At 42.2% G+C, this 22,146-nt stretch overlaps 1 protein-coding gene across 8 annotated transcripts in view; it reads left to right on the top strand.

Annotated features, from left to right (window-relative positions):
• The window catches only part of LOC118389976 (cell adhesion molecule 1-like), a 486,522-nt gene that overhangs the window by 415,616 nt on the left and 48,760 nt on the right, over nucleotides 1-22,146 (top strand). For 4 of the 8 annotated variants that reach the window (XM_035780041.2, XM_035780039.2, XM_052529801.1 and 1 more), the window contains exon 9: nucleotides 20,002-20,085. The exons of 2 other annotated variants lie outside the window; for them this stretch is intronic. In XM_035780041.2, the coding sequence (XP_035635934.1) occupies nucleotides 20,002-20,085 (84 nt within the window). Of the gene's footprint in view, nucleotides 1-20,001; nucleotides 20,086-20,247; nucleotides 20,419-21,795; nucleotides 21,939-22,146 lie in introns of those variants that run through there. 2 more of the 8 variants (XM_052529799.1, XM_052529802.1) reach the window with 2 other exon arrangements.

Raw genomic sequence — 22,146 nt, 5'->3', positions numbered from 1 at the left:
TTCCTCCATGCAGATCTCCTCTAGAGCAGAGATGTTTTGAGGCTGTTGCTGGGCAACACGGACTTTCAACTCCCTCCAAAGATTTTCTATGGGGTTGAGATCTGGAGACTGGCTAGGCCACTCCAGGACCTTGAAATGCTTCTTACGAAGCCACTCCTTCGTTGCCCGGGTGGTGTGTTTGGGATCATTGTCATGCAGAAAGACCCAGCCATGTTTCATCTTCAATGCCCTTGCCGATGGAAGGAGGTTTTCACTCAAAATCCCATGATACATGGCCCCATTCATTCTTTCCTTTACACGGATCAGTCATCCTGGTCTCTTTGCAGAAAAACAGCCCCAAAGCATGATGTTTCCACCCCCATGCGTCACAGTAGGTATGTTCTTTGGTGCAACTCAGCATTCTTTGTCCTCCAAACACAACGAGTTGAGTTTTTACCAAAAAGTTATCTTTTGGTTTCATCTGACCATATGACATTCTCCCAATCTCCTTCTGGATCATCCAAATGCTCTCTAACAAACTTCAGACGGGCCTGGACATGTACTGGCTTGAGCAGGGGGACACTACAGGATTTGAGTCCCTGACGGCGTAGTGCGTTACTGATGGTAGGCTTTGTTACTTTGGTTCCAGCTCTCTGCAGTTCATTCACTAGGTCCCCCCCTGTGGTTCTGGGATTTTTGCTCACTGATCTTGTGATCATTTTGACCCCACGGGGTGAGATCTTGCGTGGAGCCCCAGATCGAGGGAGATTATCAGTGGTCTTGTATGTCTTCCATTTCCTAATAATGGCTCCCACAGTTGATTTCTTCAAACCAAGCTGCTTACCTATTGCAGATTCAGTCTTCCCAGCCTGGTGCAGGTCTACAATTTTGTTTCTGGTGTCCTTTGACAGCTCTTTGGTCTTGGCCATAGTGGAGTTTGGAGTGTGACTGTTTGAGGTTGTGGACAGGTGTCTTTTATACTGAAAACAAGTTCAAACAGGTGCCATTAAAACAGGTAACGAGTGGAGGACAAAGGAGCCTATTAAAGAAGAAGTTACAGGTTTTTTGCCCCACTGCATTTGAAAAACACCCTGAGGATTGATTATAAAAAACGTTTGACATTTTTCTGTAGACATTATGGATATAATTTGGAATTTTTGTCTGCGTTGTCGTGACCGCTCTTTCCGGTGGATTCCTGGGCATAACGCAGCAAACTAACGGAGGTATTTGGATATAAAAAAAATATCTTTATGGAACAAAAGGAACATTTGTTGTCTAACTGGGAGTCTCGTGAGTGAAAACATCCGAAGATCATCAAAGGTAAACGATTAATTTGATTGCTTTTCTGATTTTCGTGACCAAGTTACCTGATGCTAAGTGTACTTACACGAACGCTTTTATTGTTTTCGCTGTAAAGCATCATTTTAAAATCTGAGACGACAGGTGGATTAACAAAAGGCTATGCTGTGTTTTGCAATATTACACTTGTGATGTCATGAATATGGGGCGGCAGGGTCGCCGAGTGGTTAGAGCGTTGGACTAGTAGCCGAAAGGTTGCAAGTTCAAATCCCCGAGCTGACAAGGTACAAATCTGTCATTCTGCCCCTGAACAGGCAGTTAACCCACTGTTCCTCGGCCGTCATTGAAAATAAGAATTTGTTCTTAGCTGACTTGCCTAGTAAAATAAAGGTTAAATTCAATATGAATATTTTCTAGTAATATTATTTGACTGTGGCGCTATGCTATTCAGCGTTGCTGATGACAATTATATCGCATCTGGGATGGGTGGTTCAGAGAGGTTAATTGAAATGCATTCCAGGTGACTACCTCATGAAGCTGCTTGTGAGAATTCCAAGACTGTGCAAAGCTGTCATCAATGCAAATATAAAATAAGTTTAAAACTTTTGGGGGTTTTACTACATGATTCCATGTGTTATTTCATAGTTTTGATGTCTTCACTATTATTCTACAATGTAGAAAATAGTAAAAATAAAGTAAAGTAGGTGTGTCCAAACTTTTGACTGGTAATGTACATACTCTGCGTGTATGGTACGTACCTTCCACCACCCTCTCTCTGTCTATCTCTTTTTATCCCCCATCCCCTATCTCTCTCTCTTCCCTCTGATATTCTATATTCATGGTACGTATCTCCCACCCACCTCTCTCTCTCTCTTTATCCCCCATTCTCTCTCTCTCTCTCTCTCTCTCTCTCTCTCTCTCTCTCTCTCTCTCTCTCATTCCCTCTCTCTCTCCCCTCTCTCTCTCCCCACAGCGTTATCTGAACACAGTTCAATACCATTGATTCCAATGACATTTCCTTCCCTGCAGGACATTACCATCTAATCTGGCCATTTTCCCTCCGCAAAATGTACTCGGCTGATATAGCTTACTGAGCCTTACTAAGCCTGCGGGAGAAATAATTTGGCTGCTATTTTCAGAGGGCATTAATGGACTGAGAATAACCTTTTTGAAAAAGGGCTTGTTGCCTGACAGATGAATGAGTTGCTGAATAATGGAAGAGCAGGAGGTAGTGTTAATGACGAATGTGGTAAAACAACGAGGCTCGTGAAAGACTGAAGCATTTTTTCCACCTTTTTTTTGCCCTTGTTAAATGTGTTTATGGACGGAGCCGTTTGGATTGATAGATGAAGCTATGGAATGTGTTAAGTGTTAGACAAAGATAGAGAGATGGGCAGTGAGTGAGTTGTATTCATAAACATTTAGTGTATGTGAACACAGTCACGCTGCCATCACAGACAATATATGACGATCAGCGAGTCCCGGTTCCTTCTCCCACTTCTCACTGCTTGTGTTCCAAAAGTTAGCCTCAGCTCAAGGTTTAAATGCTGTGGTTGGTAATTGCACCAGAGTTTTTTCCACATCTCTCCACCAGCTTTGAACCTCCGTTCTGGGCATGTGAGAGCGCTCTCTCCTTTTCCCTCCTCTCCTACTGTGAGAAACAACAAAAGATAGAGGCTGATGTTAATGGGAAGAGAGCTATGATAATAGAGGCTCTGTCTGCTCTTTGATGACTTTGGTTTCTGCACCCCCGCTCTAACATTTAGGTAGTGCCCGTAATGGCATCATATTCCCTACATAGTCCACCACATTTGATCCAAGCCCTGTGGGCCCAGGTCAAAAGTAGTGCACTATATCGGGAATAGGGTGCCGTTAACCACTCAGCCCTACTGTAATTCAGTCGTGCATCAGGTCCCACATTAAACTTGGTAATGAAGGGATGTACAGGACAATGCAGGGTCCGGGCTGTCCGCGCCTAATCTTGCGCCACGTTCCTCTAACACACACATGCAAGTGAGCACAAAATTCACCGGAGTGACAAAATGTTAGCGAAGCGAACGCACTGACACTGAAATATCCTCCCCTCTCTCCAGCTCTCAACTCAAAGATAGGCAGTGATGGCATCTGCATGTAGCTGCACCCATTCCCCTTCAAATTAACAGACAGACATCTTCTTATTACATAGCAGCCCCGACGTATCAGAGATGGCAAGCGAGTCACACACTGACATACAAACAGAGATGCACACACATGTAATACAAATGTTGTCTGAGCCATTATGAAAATGTACCTCAGGGTTCTGCCAAAATACATAATTTAAAAAATCAAACAAATCTGCAAAGTGAGTAATGTGTGTGTGACATTCAGAGATTTTTGTAGTTAAGTGTTTATTTCAGGTATTACTAGCTTCACTGGTACTACATGTTTTCACTATAATGCACTTTCCTGCTGGTTAAGTTGTGAGAAATTACAATAGGAAATCCATTTGAGTTATTACTGTCCCAGTATGCTCAGTGGGGGGCTCAATATCCTCTAGGTTCGAGTGGTCTGGAAATGTAATGTGTTATAGGCTTTCCCCCCCTTCCATCATTTACCATTCACTCCTGAACCAATCAAAGCCACGTACAGTAAGTAAAGAAGCCTCCCTATCCCTCCCCATCCTGCCTCCCTTCAGTCACCAGGCAGAACAGATGTAGCACTGGCCCCCATACCTCTAATACGTTTGTTTCCTCGACTATTGTGAAACTAAGTGATGGAGAGCACCGGGAGTGCAGCTGACACTAACCTGGTTACCGGGAGAAAGAATGCATTCCCCGGTACCCATTTCTTCAAGTGGCCCGTGGATAAAGGAAAATCGGTGCGGCCCTGCAGTCGAATGAGATCTAGCACCCAGGACTTTAACCAGTTTACAGAGCCAGCGTTAACCCAATTAACAGGACCTCCCTCCTTCCCAAGCTCTGCCTTTTAGTCCTCGGTGCTCTGCGGCTTGTCGCTCTCCTCTCGGCTCCCTAAGACTTCCACCTCCTCCTCCTTCCAGGGTTTTTCTCCTCCCAGCTCCTGGCGTCGGCGCTGAAGAACCATTGCTGCTGTTGGTGATACACTCTACAAAACTGGTCTGGAGTGGAGCTTTGTTTATCCCAACCACCAACACCCGACCTGAGTCAAGTGTCGCTAACAGTTTGTGGAAATGGAAGTTGTATTATTGTGTGGCCGGTACAGTATTAATGCCCCCTGTAAGGAGACACACAGCCAAAGCTGTAAAAATGTATCGGACCCTTTACAGTAACCTTGTTAGCCTTCATCCTACAGCTGTATCTACAATCTGGCTTGGAAAATGAAAAACATAATGAAAAACATTGTCTCAAATAAAGAGCCACCGGTTCCTAATACACACCCTAACCTAGTATAGGGGAACATATTTTGTCATCAGATGTGACTCACAATCAGGCAGCCTAACTGGAGAAAATCTACAGGACACCAGCTGCAGGGAAACAACATGTGCAGTCCTGCCAGACCCACTCCCATCAGCCAGCCATTATAATGAAGTCGTAAATTCTCTCATCTTGACAGCCTCCTCCAACGCCCATTCTTAACCAGGGTCTTGTGCTCGTTCATTGCTCCTGGTTAGGGCTCGGGCTGGCACTTCAATTTGCAAGGCAGCCTGAGATCAATGGTAGACTATGAGATCATGTCAGACATGGCTAGTGACTACTGTGACACGCATAACATGCAAATGTGTAGAATCAGATCAAACCATATTTTATTTGCAGCATACACATATTTAGCAGATGTTATTGCGGGTGTAGCGAAATGTTCCTAGCTCTAACAGTGCAGTAGTATCGAACAATACAGAAATATATACTGTGCCTTCAGAAAGTATTCAGACCCCTTGACGTTTTCCACATTGTGTTACGTTACGGCCTTATTCTAAAATGGGTTTAATAAAAATAAATCCTCAGCAATCTACACACAATACCCCATGATGACATAGCAAAACAGGTTTTCTGAATTATTTGCACATAAAAAATGTAAAAATGTAAAACAGATACCTTATTTACATAAGTTTTCAGACCCTTTGCTATGAGATTTGAAATTGAGCTCAGGTGCATCCTGTTTTCATTGAATATGCTTGAGATGTTTCTACAACTTGATTGGAGTCCACCTGTGATAAATTAATTTGACTGGGCATGATTTGGAAAGGCACACACCTGTCAAAAGTTTGGACACCCCTACTCATTCAAGGGATTTTCTTTAATATTACTATTTTTTACATTGTAGAATAATAGTGAAGACATCAAAACTATTAAATAACACATATGGAATCATGTAGTAACTCAAAAAGTGTTAAACTAATAGAAATATATTTTAGATTTGAGATTCTACAAAGTAGCCACCCTTTGCCTTGATGACAGCTTTGGCATTCTCTTAACCAGCTTCATGAGGTAGTCACCTGGAATGCATTTCAATTAACATGCGTGGCTTCTTAATCCAGCTTCACTTGGAATGCTTTTCCAACCATCTTGAAGGCGTTCCCGCATATGCTGAGCACTTGTTGGCTACTTTTCCTTCACGCTGCGGTCCAACTCATCCCAAACCATCACAATTGGGTTGAGGTCAGGTGATTGTGGAGGCCAGGTCATCTGATGCAGCACTCCATCACTCTCCTTCTTGGTCAAATAACCCTTACACAGCCTGGAGGTGTGTTGGGTCATTGTCCTGTTGAAAAACAAATGATAGTCCCATTAAGCGCAAACCAGATGGGATGGTGTATTGCTGCAGATTGCTGTGGTAGCCATGCTGGTTAAGTGTGCCTTGAAGTCTAAATAAATCACAGACAGTGTCACCAGCAAAGCACCCCCACACCATCACACCTCGTCCTCCATGCTTCACGGTGGGAACCACACATGCGGAGATAATCTGTTCACCTACTCTGTTTTAACTGCCCAAAGCACGAATTTCCACTGGTCGAATGTCCATTGCTCGTGTTTCTTGGCCCATGCAAGTCTCTTCTTCCTGTTGGTGTCCTTTACTAGTGGTTTCTTTGCAGCAATTCGACCATGAAGGCCTGATTCACACACTCTCTTCTGAACAGTTTATGTTGAGATGTCTGTTACTTGAACTCTGTGAAGCATTTATTTGGGCAGCAATTTCTGAGGCTGGTAACTCTAATGAACTTATCCTCTGCAGCAGAGGTAACTCTGGGTCTTCCTTTCCTGTGACGGTCCTCTTGAGAGCCAGTTTCATCCAAAGCGCTTGATGGTTTTTGCGACTGCACTTGAAGAAATTTTCAAAGTTCTTGAAATGTTCCGTATGAACTAACATTCATGTCTTAAAGTAATGATGGACTGTCATTTCCCTTTGCTTATTTGAGCTGTTCTTGCCATAATATGGACTTGGCCTTTTACCAAATAGGTCTCGATCTTCTGTATACCACCCCTACCTAATGAAAGATATTCCACAAATGAACCTTTACTGGATCAGTGTCCCAATATTGCTGCTCAATATATGCGATATTTGACTAGAGCGGCGTTGTATACAAAAGCCAACTTTTCGGGACATAGACATGTCTCATATGGTCACAAAGCTTAAATTATTGTTAATCTAACTGCAGTCCAATTTTCCGTAGCAATTATAGCGAAAAAATAACATGCTATAGTTTGAGGATAGTGCACAACAACAAAACACTTATCAAGGCAACTGGTTTGATTCATTCACCTCTGACTGTATATAATGTACTTACATTCGGTAGTTTTGTTTGATAAAATACATTTTTATATCCTAACACGATCCAAGTATTTCTACTTGCAAAAAAACTATCTATGAAATCTCACTAAACCTTGTTTCACCCAGTCAAGTTCGGTTTCTGTGCAATCCTTAGACACTCTAAAAAGCAACCAAACTTTGTTTCATCATTCTACACTACATAGTGGCTTTTCAACACGTCAAATAGCCCACGAAGGACAGCCATCATTACGCACCAAAAAGACGGGCGGTTTTCATTTGATTTGACAGTCTCTCAGTCCAATGACCACCTATCGTTTTGAAATATAGAAACATTTCAGATCTTCACCAAAACCTAATATTGGATAAAAGGAACCTGAGTTTACAAATAACAAAAAATATATATACTTATTTTTTTTATTTAATGAACAAAATAATCCAATACCCAATTCCCCTGTGTGAAAAAGTAATTGCTCCCTTACACTCAATAACTGGTAGTGCTATTGCTGGCCACTGCCCTCATTCAATGCCATTTTGACTACGGTAGTTCTTCCTGGTTTGGGTGCGCTTCTAAGCTTCTGATGTGGAAGCTTCAGAATAATCTGCTCTCAGGAACTAAACTGGCTGCCTGTAGAGGCTATGGTGCCCAGATGAGACTGGGTATGGTTTACAGGAATTTACTTGCGGGCTCTAGCGACTCCTTGTGGCGGGCCGGGTGCCTGCATGCTGTCCTCGGTCATCAGGCGAACGGTGTTTCCTCGGACACATTGGTGCAGGTTAGCTGGCGGGTGTTAAGAAGCGCGGTTAGGCGGGTCATGTTTCAGAGGACGCATGACTTGAGCCCGTTGGGGAGTTGCGGCAATGAGACTGGATCGCAATTGGATATCATGAAATTGGGGAGAAAAAGGGGGCCTAAAAGTATTTCGTCAGCCACCAATTGTGCAAGTTCTCCCACTTCTCCCACAAAGAGGAGAGAGGCCTGTAATGTTCATCATAGGTACACTTCAACTATGACAGACAAAATGAGAGAAAAAAAATCCAGAAAATCACATTGTAGGATTTTTAATGAATTTATTTGCAAATTATGGTGGAAAATAAGTATACGTTGACCTGTTTAAAGATCTTACTCACATCGTGATCACACAGTCGTCCGGAACAGCTGGTGCTCTCATGCATGCTTCAGTGTTGCTTGCCCCAAAGCAAGCGTAAAAGGCATTAAGCTCGTCTGGTAGACTCGCGTCACTGGGCAGCTCGTGGCTGGGTTTCCCTTTGTAGTCCTTAATATTTTTCAAGCCCTGCCACAACAAATCTAATTTATTTATAAAGCCCTTCTTACATCAGCTGATATTTCAGCTGCAGCAAGCAATGCAGGTGTAGAAGCACGGTGGCTAGGAAAAACTCCCTAGAAAGGCCAGAACCTAGGAAGAAACCTAGAGAGGAACCAGGCTATGAGGGGTGGCCAGTCCTCTTCTGGCTGTGCTGGGTGGAGATTATGACAGAACATGGCCAAGATGTTCAAATGTTCATAGATAACCAGCAGATAATAATAATAACCAAATAACCAGATAATAACCAAATAATAATAATCACAGTGGTTGTCGAGGGTGCAACAGGTCAGCACCTCAGGAGTTGGCTTTTCATAGCCAATCATTCAGAGTATCTCTACCGCTCCTGCTGTCTCCAGAGAGTTGAAAACAGCAGGTCTGGGACAGGTAGCACGTCCAGTGAATAGGACAGGGTTCCACAGCCGCAGGCAGAGAACAGCTGAAACCGGAGCAGCAGCACGGCCAGGTGGACTGGGTACAGCAAGGAGTCATCAGGCCAGGCAGTCCCAAGGCATGGTCCTAGAGCTCAGGTCCTCCTCTGAGAGAGAAAGAGAGACGTAGCTGCTCTGTCCTGCCGATGCACGGAGAAGACAGCCAGGTCTTTATTATCTTTGTTGTCATTCAGCCACGTCTCAGTGAAACATAAGATATTAGTTTTTAATGTCCCGTTGGTAGGATAGTCTTAATCGCAGATCGTCCAGTTTGTTTTCCAATGACTGCACAGTGGCCATTAATACGGAGGGGAGTGGTGGTTTACCTACTTGTCGGCAAATTCTTACAAGGCTCCCCGCCCTCCTCCCCCTTTTTTTCTTCACGCTGAGGACAGGGATTTGGTCCTTGTCTTGACAAAGCAGTATAACCTTTTTGTCTGACTTTTATTTTACATTTTTTAACCCTTATTTTATCAGGGAAGTTGACTGAGAACACATTCTCATTTACAGCAATGACCTGGGGAATAGTTACAGCGGAGAGGAGGAGGGATGAATGAGCCAATTGTGAGCTGGGGAGGATTAGGTGGCCATGATGGTATGAAGGCCAGATTTGGAATTTAGCCAGGACACCGGGGTTAACATCCCTACTCTTAAGATAAGTGCCATGGGATCTTTAGTGACCAAAGAGAGTCAGGACACCCGTTTAACGTCCCATCTGAAAGACGGCACCCTACATAGGGCAATGTCCCCAATCACTGCCCTGGGGCATTGGGATAATTTTTTAGACCAAAGGAAAGGGTGCCTCCTACTGGCCCTCCAACACCACTTCCAGCAGCATCTGTTCTCCCATCCAGGGACTGACCAGGACCAAACTCATTAATGAAAAAAATATTTGTCCAGTTTGAGGTGAGTAAACACTTTTCGGTTCTAAGAGACTGTAGCAGCAACATTATGTACAAAATGAGTTTCAAACCATGTGAAAAAACAAACAAAATAGCACAGTTGGTTAGGAGCTCGTAAAACTGCAGCGATCCTCTCCGGCGCCATTATCCCTGCTGTCTCCTGAAGTCCATGAACACCTCCATTGTTTTGTTGACGTTGAGGGAGAGGTTATTTTTCCGGCACCACTGTTCCAGGGCCCTCACCTCCTCCCTTTAGGCTGTCTAGTCATCGTTGGTAATCAGGACTAACACTGTTATGTCGATATCAGCCTTCAATATGGAAGAGATAGCTTCTCTCCATCTTTATGGTTGAATAACATACAATTGCATAATTAGGAAATTGTACTGCTTCCCACGATGCAAGATGGCATTGATTTACCCCAGCGAAGATGGGCTACAGTAATTTGCAGAGGGGTCTCCGTGCTATTCACTCCCTCTAATGAAATTGAACACAATTAGGTTAACATACGAACAGATGCCATTCAAAACACATGAGTGGGCCCGACAAGGGACATTTCCCCTCGCAACCCCACACAGCGTTTATTAATGCGTAATTGTCCGCCCCTTGATTGCGTGAGACAAGCATTCGCTGCAGGTGTGCCGTTGGCTTCCAACGGCCATTGTTATCTTGGTGCCGTTGCCAGAGACTGTAATTGTTTTCCTTACCTCTTCTTTTCATCCTCTCCTCCTCCTAAGAGAGGCCCCCATCAATATAATTTCTCATATCATGCAGCTGGCAGATTTGTGCCCAGAGCCTCGCTAAGAGTCGCCTACTATCTGCCAGGGTGATTAATGTGGGGAGGTCACTCCTCTGTGCTGTTCATTAGCTTTTAATTGGAGTCAACCACCCCCAGTGCTCTTTTGGCAGTGGGAGATGTGTGTGCTTCAGTTATTGTTTTTGTTATTGCTGTAGTGTCACATCATTCACCCATCTCCATACTTATTTCATTTATCTCTGGAATGATTGAGTAAGAGGGATTTTAATCAGAACGAAAGTTCTACCTGTGTTTTGACCTCTAGTTTTTATTGACATACCACCTTGCACTACGGGGCCTAGTCATAAGAGGGCGCGGATATTTAGTTTATCAATCTCAATCTGTTTTTAGCCTTTGGATATGCAAAACTTAAGGGGATGCACTATTATTGAGTTTCGAAGGGCTCAGGATGAGATTTGACCGGATTACTTTCCACTCCTCTCCAATATATAAAGCTGTGGTTGGTAGGGAAATCCACAGCCCAAAGTACAGTATACTTTAAGAGCTCTATTAGCCAGATTGTTCTGTTGTCCTCATTGACTTGAGTGAGGTTCTTATACTACACCCCACGTGCCAGTATGCCACTCCCACACCTCTCTTTTGGTTAAAGGATTAATTGGCCTGTTGCCTGCCTGCCTCTCCCCTCCGTATGTCTGATGTGTCATATCCACCAGAGCAAATTTTCAGAGGTGTGTTTATACTCCGCTGTCTAAGGGGATAAAAACGAGACACCGGAAGTGAAATAAGTATTTTAATGCAGCCTCCGTTCCAAGAACTCTGGGACTATTCTTAATCTGCCCCAGTATACAAACTTCAGTGACTCAACAGGGAAACTCACTCAGCTTCCCATATTTGAAGTCAATAAACTTCCACTGCGTTTGATACAACATCACTGGAATAGCAGGTAGTGTGGAGTGCTGCTTTTTGTAAGGAAACCTTGCTTAATATTTGCTCCAGTTGAGCCTGTTTGGAGGGTGGCAAGCAGGGGAAGTATAGATCTTATTATCGCTGCCAAGTTTTTAATGAGCTATTGACACCGATGAACCCAAACATCTGCTGGGCCCTCGCAGTTCATTATGGGATAAATCCAATTAAGTAGCACCACCACCGAGCTGGAGTTTGTCAGCTCCCGACGTGTGTGAAACTCATCAGTGACACAAGCCCAGTTAGTAAGGCTCCCACCGCAAGATAGTCCCCGCTATTTGTCTGTTCAGCCATTCTTTTTTCAAGCCTTTGTTTATAGGAATGGAATATGTTCTTTGTTAGAAATAATTCCAAAAAAATCATCTAAGATTAATGGAGTGTGTACAGATGCAGACCGCCTCAAGGCCGGGTTGGTTTGATTCTGAAATTGTTCCAGGCTGGATTCTCAAAGCAATACGGGTCGTTCCACGAAATGAGTCCCTTTTGGGTCGTGTAACTTTTGATTTCACTGAACTTTTACATTCTGTCATGAAGAACACATGTTCAACTTAATAAAAAACATGTTTTCCCAATTCAAGAGGTTAAATAAAAAATATATACTATAGTGAATTCCTATTAAGTTCCCAAAAAAGTAACAGGGTTGACCGAAACAGGGTTGACGATTTAATTTCAATCAGCCATAAATCCCCTTGTGACAGAGGTCCTGAAGCTTGTTGTGTGTAGCAGGGGTGGGCAATTGAATGCAAGCTTAAAAATAAAATAAAAACTTATACTGTTCAAGTAATTAAAATTCTGTGTATGGGTAACAGGTTTGACATGTTTGATTTAGTTCTTTTTAAGGAATGGTTACAACAACGAGTAATTCAGTCCACATAAAAGGGTTGACCATAAAATGAGGGACAAAAAAAATATCAATAATCACATGAAAAAATGTGTGATCTTCAAAAACGACTTTGTTAAAATCTTCCTAGAAGTCACAGAGACTACTCAGAGGGACATGTCAAAATGCTGAAATTGGCTATTTAAGTCTTTATTCATATATACAATCTGACATGTTGATTTTTCCATGTGGTCTATATTAAAGGGCACTTCATTTAATATAACAGGCTTTTAAAATGCAATATTGGTGCAAGATTTCTACTTAAAATATCAAAGGGACGCATTTTGTGAACATGAACGCTCTCTAATAATGAATTACTTTCTTCTCCACACGTGTACCTATTTAATAAGGTGAAAAAGCCTCCTGGAGTCTAACAGAATACATTACAACAAAATATACTGAACAAAAAAATAAATGCAATTTAAAAAATGTACTGAGTTACAATTCATATAAGGAAATCAGTCATTTGAAATAAATTAATTAGGCCTTAATCTATGGATTTCACATGACTGGGAATACAGACATGCATCTGTTGGTATCCGTTAAAACAAAATGGGCCTCAGCATCTTGTCACGGTATCTCTGTGCATTCAAATTGATAAAATACAATTGTGTTCGTTGCCCGGAGCTTAAGCCTGCCCATACCATAACGCTAACACCACCACTCTGTTCACAACGTTGACATCAGAAAACCGCTCGCGCAGACGATGCCATACATGTGGTCTGCAGTTGTGAGGCAGGTTGGAGGTACTGTCAAATTCTCTAAAATGACTTTTGGTAGATAAATTAACATTAGCAGTCAGCATACCAATTGCACTCTTCCTCAAAACTTGACACGTCTGTGGCATTGTGGTGTTTGACAAAACTGTACATTTTAGAGTGTCCTTTTATTGTCCCAGCACAAGGTGCACCTGTGTAATGATCATGCTGTTTAATCAGCTTCTTGATATGCCAGATCTGTCAGGTGGATGGATTATCTTGGCAAAGGAGAAATCCTCACTAACGTGGATGTAAATACATTTGTGCACAACATTTGAGAGAAATAAGCTTTTGTGCATATGGAACATTTCTGGGATCTTTTATTTCAGCTCATGAAACATGGGACCAACACTTTAAATGTTGCTTTTATATTTTTGTTCGGTGTACACTACCAGTCAAAAGTTTAAGAAACACGACTCATTCAAGGGTTTTTATTTATTTTTTACAATTTTCAGGAATAAAAGTGAAAACATCAAAACTATGAAATAACACACATGGAATCATGCAGTAACCAAAAAAGTGTTAAACAAATCAAAACGTATTTTATATTTGAGATTCTTCAAAGTAGCCAACCTTTGCCTTGATGACAGCTTTGCACACTCTTGGCATTCTCTCAACCAGCTTCATGAGGTAGTCAGTCACCTGGAATGCATTTCAATTGACATGTGTGCCTTAAAAGTTCATTTGTGGAATTTCTTTCCTTAATGCATTTGAGCCAATCAGTCGTGTTGTGACAAGGTAAGGGGGTAACAGAAGATAGTATTTTACCAAGTCCATGTTATAGTAAGAAAAGCTCAAATAAGCCAAGAGAAATAACAGGTCATCATTACTTAAAGAGATGAAGGTCAGTCATTCCCGAAAATGTCTAACCTGAAATGTTCTTCAAGTGCAGTTGCAAAAACCATCAAGTGCTATGATGAAACTGGAGCTCATGAGGACCACCAAAGGAATGGAATACCCAGAGTTACCTCTGCTGCAGAGGATAGGTTCTTTAGAGTTACCAGACTCAGAAATTGCAGCCCAAATAAATGCTTCACAGAGTTCAAGTAACAGACACATCTCAACATCAACTGTTCAGAGGAGGCTGCGTGAATCAGGCCTCCATGGTCTAATTTCTGCAACAAAAAAAACACTGCTAAAGGACACCAATAAGAAGAAGAGACTTGCTTGGGCCAAGAAACACGAGCAATGGACATTCGACCGGTGGAAATTTGTCTGTTGATCTGGAGTCCAAATTGGAGATTTTTGTTTCAAACCGCCGTGTCTTTGTGAGACGCGGTGTGGGTGAACGGATGATCTCCGGATGTGTATTTCCCAACGTAAAGCAGAGAGGAGGAGGTGTTATGATGTGGGGGGTGTTTTGATGGTGACACTGTCTGTGATTTATTTAGACTTCAAGGCACATCTAACCAGCATCTGGTTTGGGTTTAGTGGGACTATCATTTGTTTTTCAACAGGACAATGACCAATACACTTCCAGGCTGTGTAAGGGCTATTTGACCAAGAAGGTGAGTGATGGAGTGCTGCATCAGATTACCTCGCCTCCACAACCCTCCGACCTCAACCCAATTGAGATGGTTTGGGATGAGTGAATGAAAAGCAGCCAACAAGTGCTCAGCATATGTGGAAACAGCATTCCAGGTGAAGCTTGTTGAAAGAATGCCAAGAGTGTGCAAAGCTGTCATCAAGGCAAACGGTGGCTACTTTGAAGAATCTCAAATATAAATATATTTGTTAAACACTTCTTTGGTTACTACATGATTCCATATGTGTTATTTTATAGTTTTGATGTCTTCACTATTATTCTACAATGTAGAAAATAGTTTTTTTTTTACTTTAAAAACCTTGAATGAGTAGGTGTTCTAAAATATTTGACCGGTAGTGTATATTACAACTGTTCCTCTTTGTCTGATGTACTGAAGTAAAGTACAGTTTAAATATACCCCTTTACATGGACAAGATGATCAACTGTAGGCACTTCATCAATCTACTTTCTTCTTCTTAACGCCAAGCTGACTTCTTCAAGTCAGTGTAGAAACGCATCATGCCATTACTCCCCAAGCTCCCTCCTGTCTCACCTTTGGCAAAGATAATCAACATGGGTGCACTGTTCCGAAAAACGACGTGAAAGCAACTGCCCTGTCAAAGCACGCCTTATGAATCACAGGGAGTTTGGGACAGGTAACAACTAAGCTCTGACATCCCATGATCCATGAATGTACTTTATTGACAAGCCAAACATACAAATCTCTTTAAGTACCTCTCCCTTGGAGAAATATTCTGGCAAACTCGTCCACTTGTCCCCCCCCCCTGGGGAGATGGAAAGTGCTACAGATATACCGACGGTATTCTGGATGGGCTCCAGTAGAGGGAAGGTGACCCTTGTATACACCACAAGATGGCCGCCGACATTGAGTGTTGTTGACGTGAAGAAACATTTAGAAAGATGTATTGCTGCCCATTGTGATTTGATCCTCGTAGTAAAATTAAAGAATGTGTGTTTCAGTCCGGAAAAACTAAAGGGATATGGCACCAGTGAACCCAATTGGTTATGGTTAGGGTTAGAGTTATGGGTTGTCATGCTAGTCACATCTGTAAGTCACACCTGTTTTATTTACCCCAGCTTTTACCTCTGGAAGGGCAATTGAAAATGTTCAATAGCCTTGGTTACATCCCAAATGAAAGCCTCTTTTTTCTGTGTGCACTACTTACTGGTCAAAATAGTGCACTATAATGGGAATAGGATGCCATTTGAGACACAGCTCTAGTCTACACCAGGTATGCTTAAAATTTTGAGGTGAAGTCATAGCAGAGGTCCTTAGATTTCCCTCTAATCTCCTTTGACATCATTCATAAGCTATGAAAACAGCTCACTGGCACATGCTCATTTCAGACACACAAGTTGCAGCTAATATTACAAACTGTCAGTCAGAACCAAAAGCAATGAAAGTGATGGAGATATTGAACCCTCCATTTCAGTAGATACAAGCACCATTTCTTCATTTCTTTACCTTCAAGCTTGAATCAAATGTATTTTGACAACAGGTGTAGACTAACAGTGCAATCAATGCTTACTTATGGGCTCTTCCCAACAATGCAGAGAGAAAGAAAATAGAGAAACGGATAAGTATAACAAATAATAATAAAAGTAATAATAAATACACAATGAATAACGATAACTTGGCTATATACACGGGGTACCAGTACAGAGTTGATGAGTACTAGGTAACTGAGGTAGATACTGTATGTACGTATAACTAGGAATAAATTGACAGATAATGAATAGTAGCAGCAGCGTATGTGATTTGTCAAAAACGTTAGTGTGAAAAGGGTCAACACAGGTAGTCCGGGTAGCTATTTGGTAAACTATTTAACTATGTATCAGTCTTATGGCTTGGATTAGAAACTGTTCAGGGTCCTGTTGGTTTCAGACTTGGTGAATCGGTACCGCTTGACATGCGGTAGCAGAGAGAACAGTCTATGACTTGGGTGGCTGGGGTCTTTTACGATTTTAAGGGCTCATGCTCTGAGTAAGCGTCCTGGAAGTCCGTCTGGCCCTGCGGCCTTTTGAATGTGAACTTGTTTAAAGATATTACTCGCATCTGCTACTCATGATGCTCTCATGCATGGTTCAGTGTTTCTTGCCTCGAAGCAAGCATAGAAGGCATTTAGCTCGCCTGGTAGGCTTGTGTCACTGGGATGCTTACGGCTGTGTTTCCCTTTGTAATCTGTGATGTTTTGCAAGCCCTGCCACATCCAGCGAGCGTCAGAGCCAGTGTATTAGGATTCGATCATAGTCCTGTATTGATGCTTTGTCTGTCTGACGGTTCGTCAGTGGGCGTAGCAGGATTTCTTATAAGCATTATTTTCCTGCAGGGATGGGCAGCATTCATTTGATTTTATTGCCATGCATTATTGGCATTATTGGCGGCAGATAGCCTAGTGGTTAGAGCGTTGGGCCAATAACCGAAACGTTGCTAGATCGGTAAAAATGGGTTGTTCTGCCCCTGAACAAGGCAGTTTACCCACTGTTCCTAGGCCGTAATTGTAAATATTAATTTGTTCTTAACTGACTTGCCCAGTTAAATAAAGGTTAAAAAAATATTTTTAAAAATGCGTCATTTCAAATATTATCTGCTTATCCTGTCAGTGATATTAAAAGGCTTGGTAAACACAGCATGTTTGAAGACAACGTTTAAGCTGTCACTGCCCAAGCACGTCCGTCTCTCTGATGTGTCCCTCCCTGCCTGCCTGTCTTCCACATCTCATCATTAGTCTGTTGGAAAGTGTCTCTGGGCCCTCCTGCCGTGATGTTCTGATGGAACACAGACAACAAACAAAGCAGGGAGGGAGGTAGGATGGGAGACTGTCTGCAAATTTCCCCCCACCTACACAGATGTTAACACAGTGGTACCTGTCTGGCTAGATGGGGACAGACCGGCAAACAGTTGTGGCGGCAGGCGCAAGTCACTGCTCATGACTTTCAGCACAACAGAAAATTCTCTCTCTCTCTCTCTCTCTCTCTCTCTTTCTACTTCTCTCTCTCTCTCTCTCTCTCTCTCTCTCTCTCTCTCTCTCTATTTCTACTTCTCTCTCTCTCTCTACTTCTCTCTACCTCTCTCTCTCTCTCTCTCTCTATTTCTATTTCTCTCTCTCTCTCTCTCTCCATTTCTACCTCTCCTCTCTCTCTCTCTCTATTTCTATTTCGCTCTCACTCTCTCTCCATCCCCCTCCCTCTATTTCCCTCTTTCTCTCTCCCCCCCCTCATTTCATTAACCTGTTTGGTTGTTGTCTCTCTTATCGCTGGAAAAAGCGGCCCCAATCACCCGCTCTTTGCACTCCTTTAACACTTCCCACTGTTTTTTGGTACACTCTCAGGCAATCTGAGCAGCATGCCGAGTGTTCGAGCCTCTCTCCTGACTGAAAGCCTCAGCCCCAGGTTCTTATTAATGCAGCACCACCACTCCGACTGAGAGAATGTCACTTTTGATGTCCCCCTACAGTTATTGGTGGGGGGTGAGCCGACTAATGAAGTAAAAGTAAAATGCAACTGGGGGGGGTTGCCTTGAGCTGAAAGTCTGTGTGTCGAACGTCCCTCCCTCCCTTAGACATCACGTTGTGCCACTGTGTTTGTTTGTTTGTTTGTTGATGTCATGAGCGTTGGACATTGCATTTTCATCACTAATCATGTCCATCATGTTTTTTTAAAGGATCGAGTTTGGGATTTCTAGTTTTTTTCTGTTTGAACTTGTGATGGGGCTTTTTACTGATATAATGCCAACAGTATATCCGTAGGAGAGATTCATTGACACATTTGGATGCCGCAGCCCAAGCTCCAGTGGATTATGCACTAGCCAAGCATTTTTCGGGAATGGTGAATTTAAGTTATGCTGTATGTATTTATTACAGTGCCAGTCAAAAGTTTGGACTCACCTACTCATTCACAGGTTTTTCTTTATTTTTACTATTTTATATGTTGTAGAATAATAGTGAAGACATTGAAACTATGAAATAACATAGCAAAAAAATGTTAAACAAATCCAAATATATTTTATATTTGAGATTCTTCAAAGTAGCCTCCCTTTGCCTTGACAGCTTTGCACACCCTTGGCATTCTTTCAACAAGCTTCACCTGAAATGCTTTTCCAACAGTCTTGGAGTTCCCACATGTGCTGAGCACTTGTTGGCTAATTTTCCTTCACTCTGCGGTCCAACTCATCCCAAACCGTCTCAATTGGGTTGAGGTCGGGTGATTGAGGAGGCCAGGTCATCTGATTCAGCACTCCATCACTCTCCTTCGTGGTCAAATAGCCCTTACACAGCCTGGAGGTGTGTTGGGTCATTGTCCTGTTGAAAAACAAAGGATAGAGTCCATTACTTGAACTCTGTGAAGCATTTATTTGGGCTGCAATTTCTGAGGCTGGTATTTCTAATGAACTGCAGCAGTGTTAACTCTGGGTCTTCCTTTCCAGTGGTGGTCCTCATGAGAGCCAGTTTCATCATAGTGCTTGATGGTTTTTGCAACTGACCTTAATGTCTTAAAGTAATGAAGGACTGTCGTTTCGCTTTGCTTATTTGAGCTGTTCTTGCCCAAATATGGACTTGGTATTTTACCAAATAGGGATATCTTCTGTATACCACCCCTACCTTGTCACAACACAACTGATTGTTTCAAACTCATTAAAAGGAAAGAAATTAACTTTTAACAAGGCACACCTGTTAATTTAAATGCATTCCAGGTGACTATCTCATGAAGCTGGTTGAGAGAATGCCAAGAGTGTGTAAAGCTGTCATCAAGTCAAAGGGTGGCTACTTTAAAGAATCTCAAATATAAAATATATTTTGATTTGTTCAGCACTTTTTTGGTTACTACATGATTCCATATGTGTTATTTAATCGTTTTGATGTCTTCACTATTATTCTACAATGTTGAAAATTGTAAAAAAATATATATTTAAAAAATAAGAAGAAGAATGAGTAGGTGTGTCCAAACTTTTGACTGGTATTGTACATGGCAATTACTTGTCCAATAGGGGCAATGCGATTGCTTGTTAACATACTGTAGCCTCGCAACGAGGAAGGGCTAAACCGTGAGTTACAGCTTCTTAACTACTTTGAATGAATACCTAAACTTAATAAATGTTTTACATAACTTAGTTTATGACAGGCTTAGAGGCACACACATACACTATCACTGGTATCAATAATGTCCTCATCACAATTGCCTTATTTCACTGTAAATCCAGGTCCAAATACTATTTTAAATCATTTCTAATACTTTATCTGTGCTTGATTAAGCTGGCCTGACTTCATGCCAATACAACAGTCTCAACCCTGACAATCTGGCACTCTAGGCGGCCAAGCACAAACGCTCAAAGTATTTGAAAGATTTCAAGTGGTATTTTAACCCAGGTCTGTTTCGTTGTGTATTTTGTTTTCATGGTTTACTCATTAGTTTGTCTGTCATGTATTTGTTTTCTTCATCCAGATGCCCCCACCACTACCCCTATACCCACTACAGCTACCACCACAATTCCCACCACCACCATCTCTCTCCCTGAAGCCACTGCAGGTACAGTATAATCTCCCACCACCTCCCTGTGTTTGTGTGTGCGCGTGCTGGTTGTGTGTGCATTGTTTGTGTGCATATGCGTTACCCACCACACCACAAACACCACCACTTACAACATCCACACTGTGAGTGTGTGCGTATGTAAGCATGTTTATTCTACAGGTACCATTACCACCACCCTCTGCCCATCGTAATGTATGACCTGACAACCCCCTAGTGTGTGAGGAAAATATAAATATTTGCTGTCTGCCAGTCCTGATAAGATTGAGACATACTGTTATGTTTTTATTGTTGATCTCTGGAAGTTTGCAACTAAATCCTGGACTGGTAGATACCATGCAATCTCTACCAAGTCTGATTAAAAAATAGAGCATGTCTTGGTCTGGTACATAATCATGTCAGAAGTCTAACCCCGAAAATGGACATGATTTAGGAAATATGACAAATGCAGACATAATGGTGTTATCAGAATCGCAGGCCTTAGGCACAGACAGACGCTCCTGGCTCAGCACGTCCCAACATTACAAACAGGTGTCAGTCATGCATAGTCCAAGGCAAAAACAGGCCTAATCGGTCAGGATTCTTTTTCCAAACAATTTCCATAAAATTGAGACTGAGATCGAAATAATAATAGTGGACATACAGTTGACGTCGGAAGTTTACATACACCTTAGCTAAATATATTTTATTCACAATTCCTGACATTTAATCCTAGTAAAAAATTCCCTGTCTTGGGTCAGTTTGCATCACTTTATTTTAAGAATGTGAAATGTCAGAATAATAGTAGAGAGAATGATTTATTTCAGCTTTTATTTCTTTAATCACATTCCCAGTGGGTCAGAAGTTTACATACACTCAATTACTATTTAGTGGCATTTCCTAAATTGTTTAACTTTGGTCAAATGTTTCAGGTAGCCTTCCACAAGCTGAGTCAGGTTTGTAGGCCTCCTTGCTCGCATGCTCTTTTTCAGTTCTGCCCACAAATTTTCTATAGGATTGAGGTCAGGGCTTTGTGATGGCCACTCCAATACCTGGACTTTGTTGTCCTTAAGCCATTTTTCCACAACTTTGGAAGTATGCTTGGGGTCGTTGTCCTTTTGGAAGACCCATTTGCGACCAAGCTTTAACTTCCTGACTGATGTCTTGAGATGTTGCTTCAATATATCCACATAATGTTCCTACCTCATGATGCCATCTATTTTGTGAAGTGCACTAGTCCCTCCTGCAGCAAAGCACCCCCACAACATGATGCTGCCACCCCGTGCTTCACGGTTGGGATGGTGCTCTTCGGCTTGCAAGCCTCCCCCTTTTTCCTCCAAACATAACGATGGTCATTATGGCCAAACATTTCTATTTTTGTTTCATCAGACCAGAGGACATTTCTCCAAAAAGTATGACCTTTGTCCCCGTGTGCAGTTGCAAACTGTAGTCTGTCTTTTTTATGGCGGTTTTGGAGCAGTGGCTTCTTCCTTGCTGAGCGGCCTTTCAGGTTATGTCAATATAGGACTCGTTTTATTGTGGATATAGATAATTTTGTACCTGTTTCCTCCAGCATCTTCACAAGGTCCTTTGCTATTGTTCTGGGATTGATTTGCACTTTTTGCACCAAAGTACGTTCATCTCTAGGAGACAGAATGTGTCTCCTTCCTGAGTGGTATGATGGCTGCGTGGTCCCATGGTGTTTATACTTGTGTACTATTGTTTGTACAGATGAACGTGGTACCTTCAGACGTTTGGAAATTGCTCCCAAGGATGAACCAGACTTGTGGAGGTCTACAAATATTTTTCTGAGGTCTTGGCTGATTTCTTTTGATTTTCCCATGATGTCAAGTAAAGAGGCACTGAGTTTGAAGGTAGGCCTTGAAATGCATCCACAGGTATACCTCTAATTGACTCAAATGATGTCAATTAGCCTATCAGAAGCTTCTAAAGCCATGACATCATTTTCTGGAATTTTCCAATCTGTTTAAAGGCACAGTCAACTTAGTGTATGTAAACTTCTGACCCACTGTGATACATAAGTGAAATAATCTGTCTGTAAACAATTGTTGGAAAAATTAC

Source organism: Oncorhynchus keta, chromosome 11, assembly GCF_023373465.1.
Source record: "Oncorhynchus keta strain PuntledgeMale-10-30-2019 chromosome 11, Oket_V2, whole genome shotgun sequence".
Lineage (NCBI taxonomy): Eukaryota > Metazoa > Chordata > Actinopteri > Salmoniformes > Salmonidae > Oncorhynchus > Oncorhynchus keta.
Note: the sequence above shows the minus strand (reverse complement) of the source record. Positions and strands in the feature narration are given on the sequence as shown.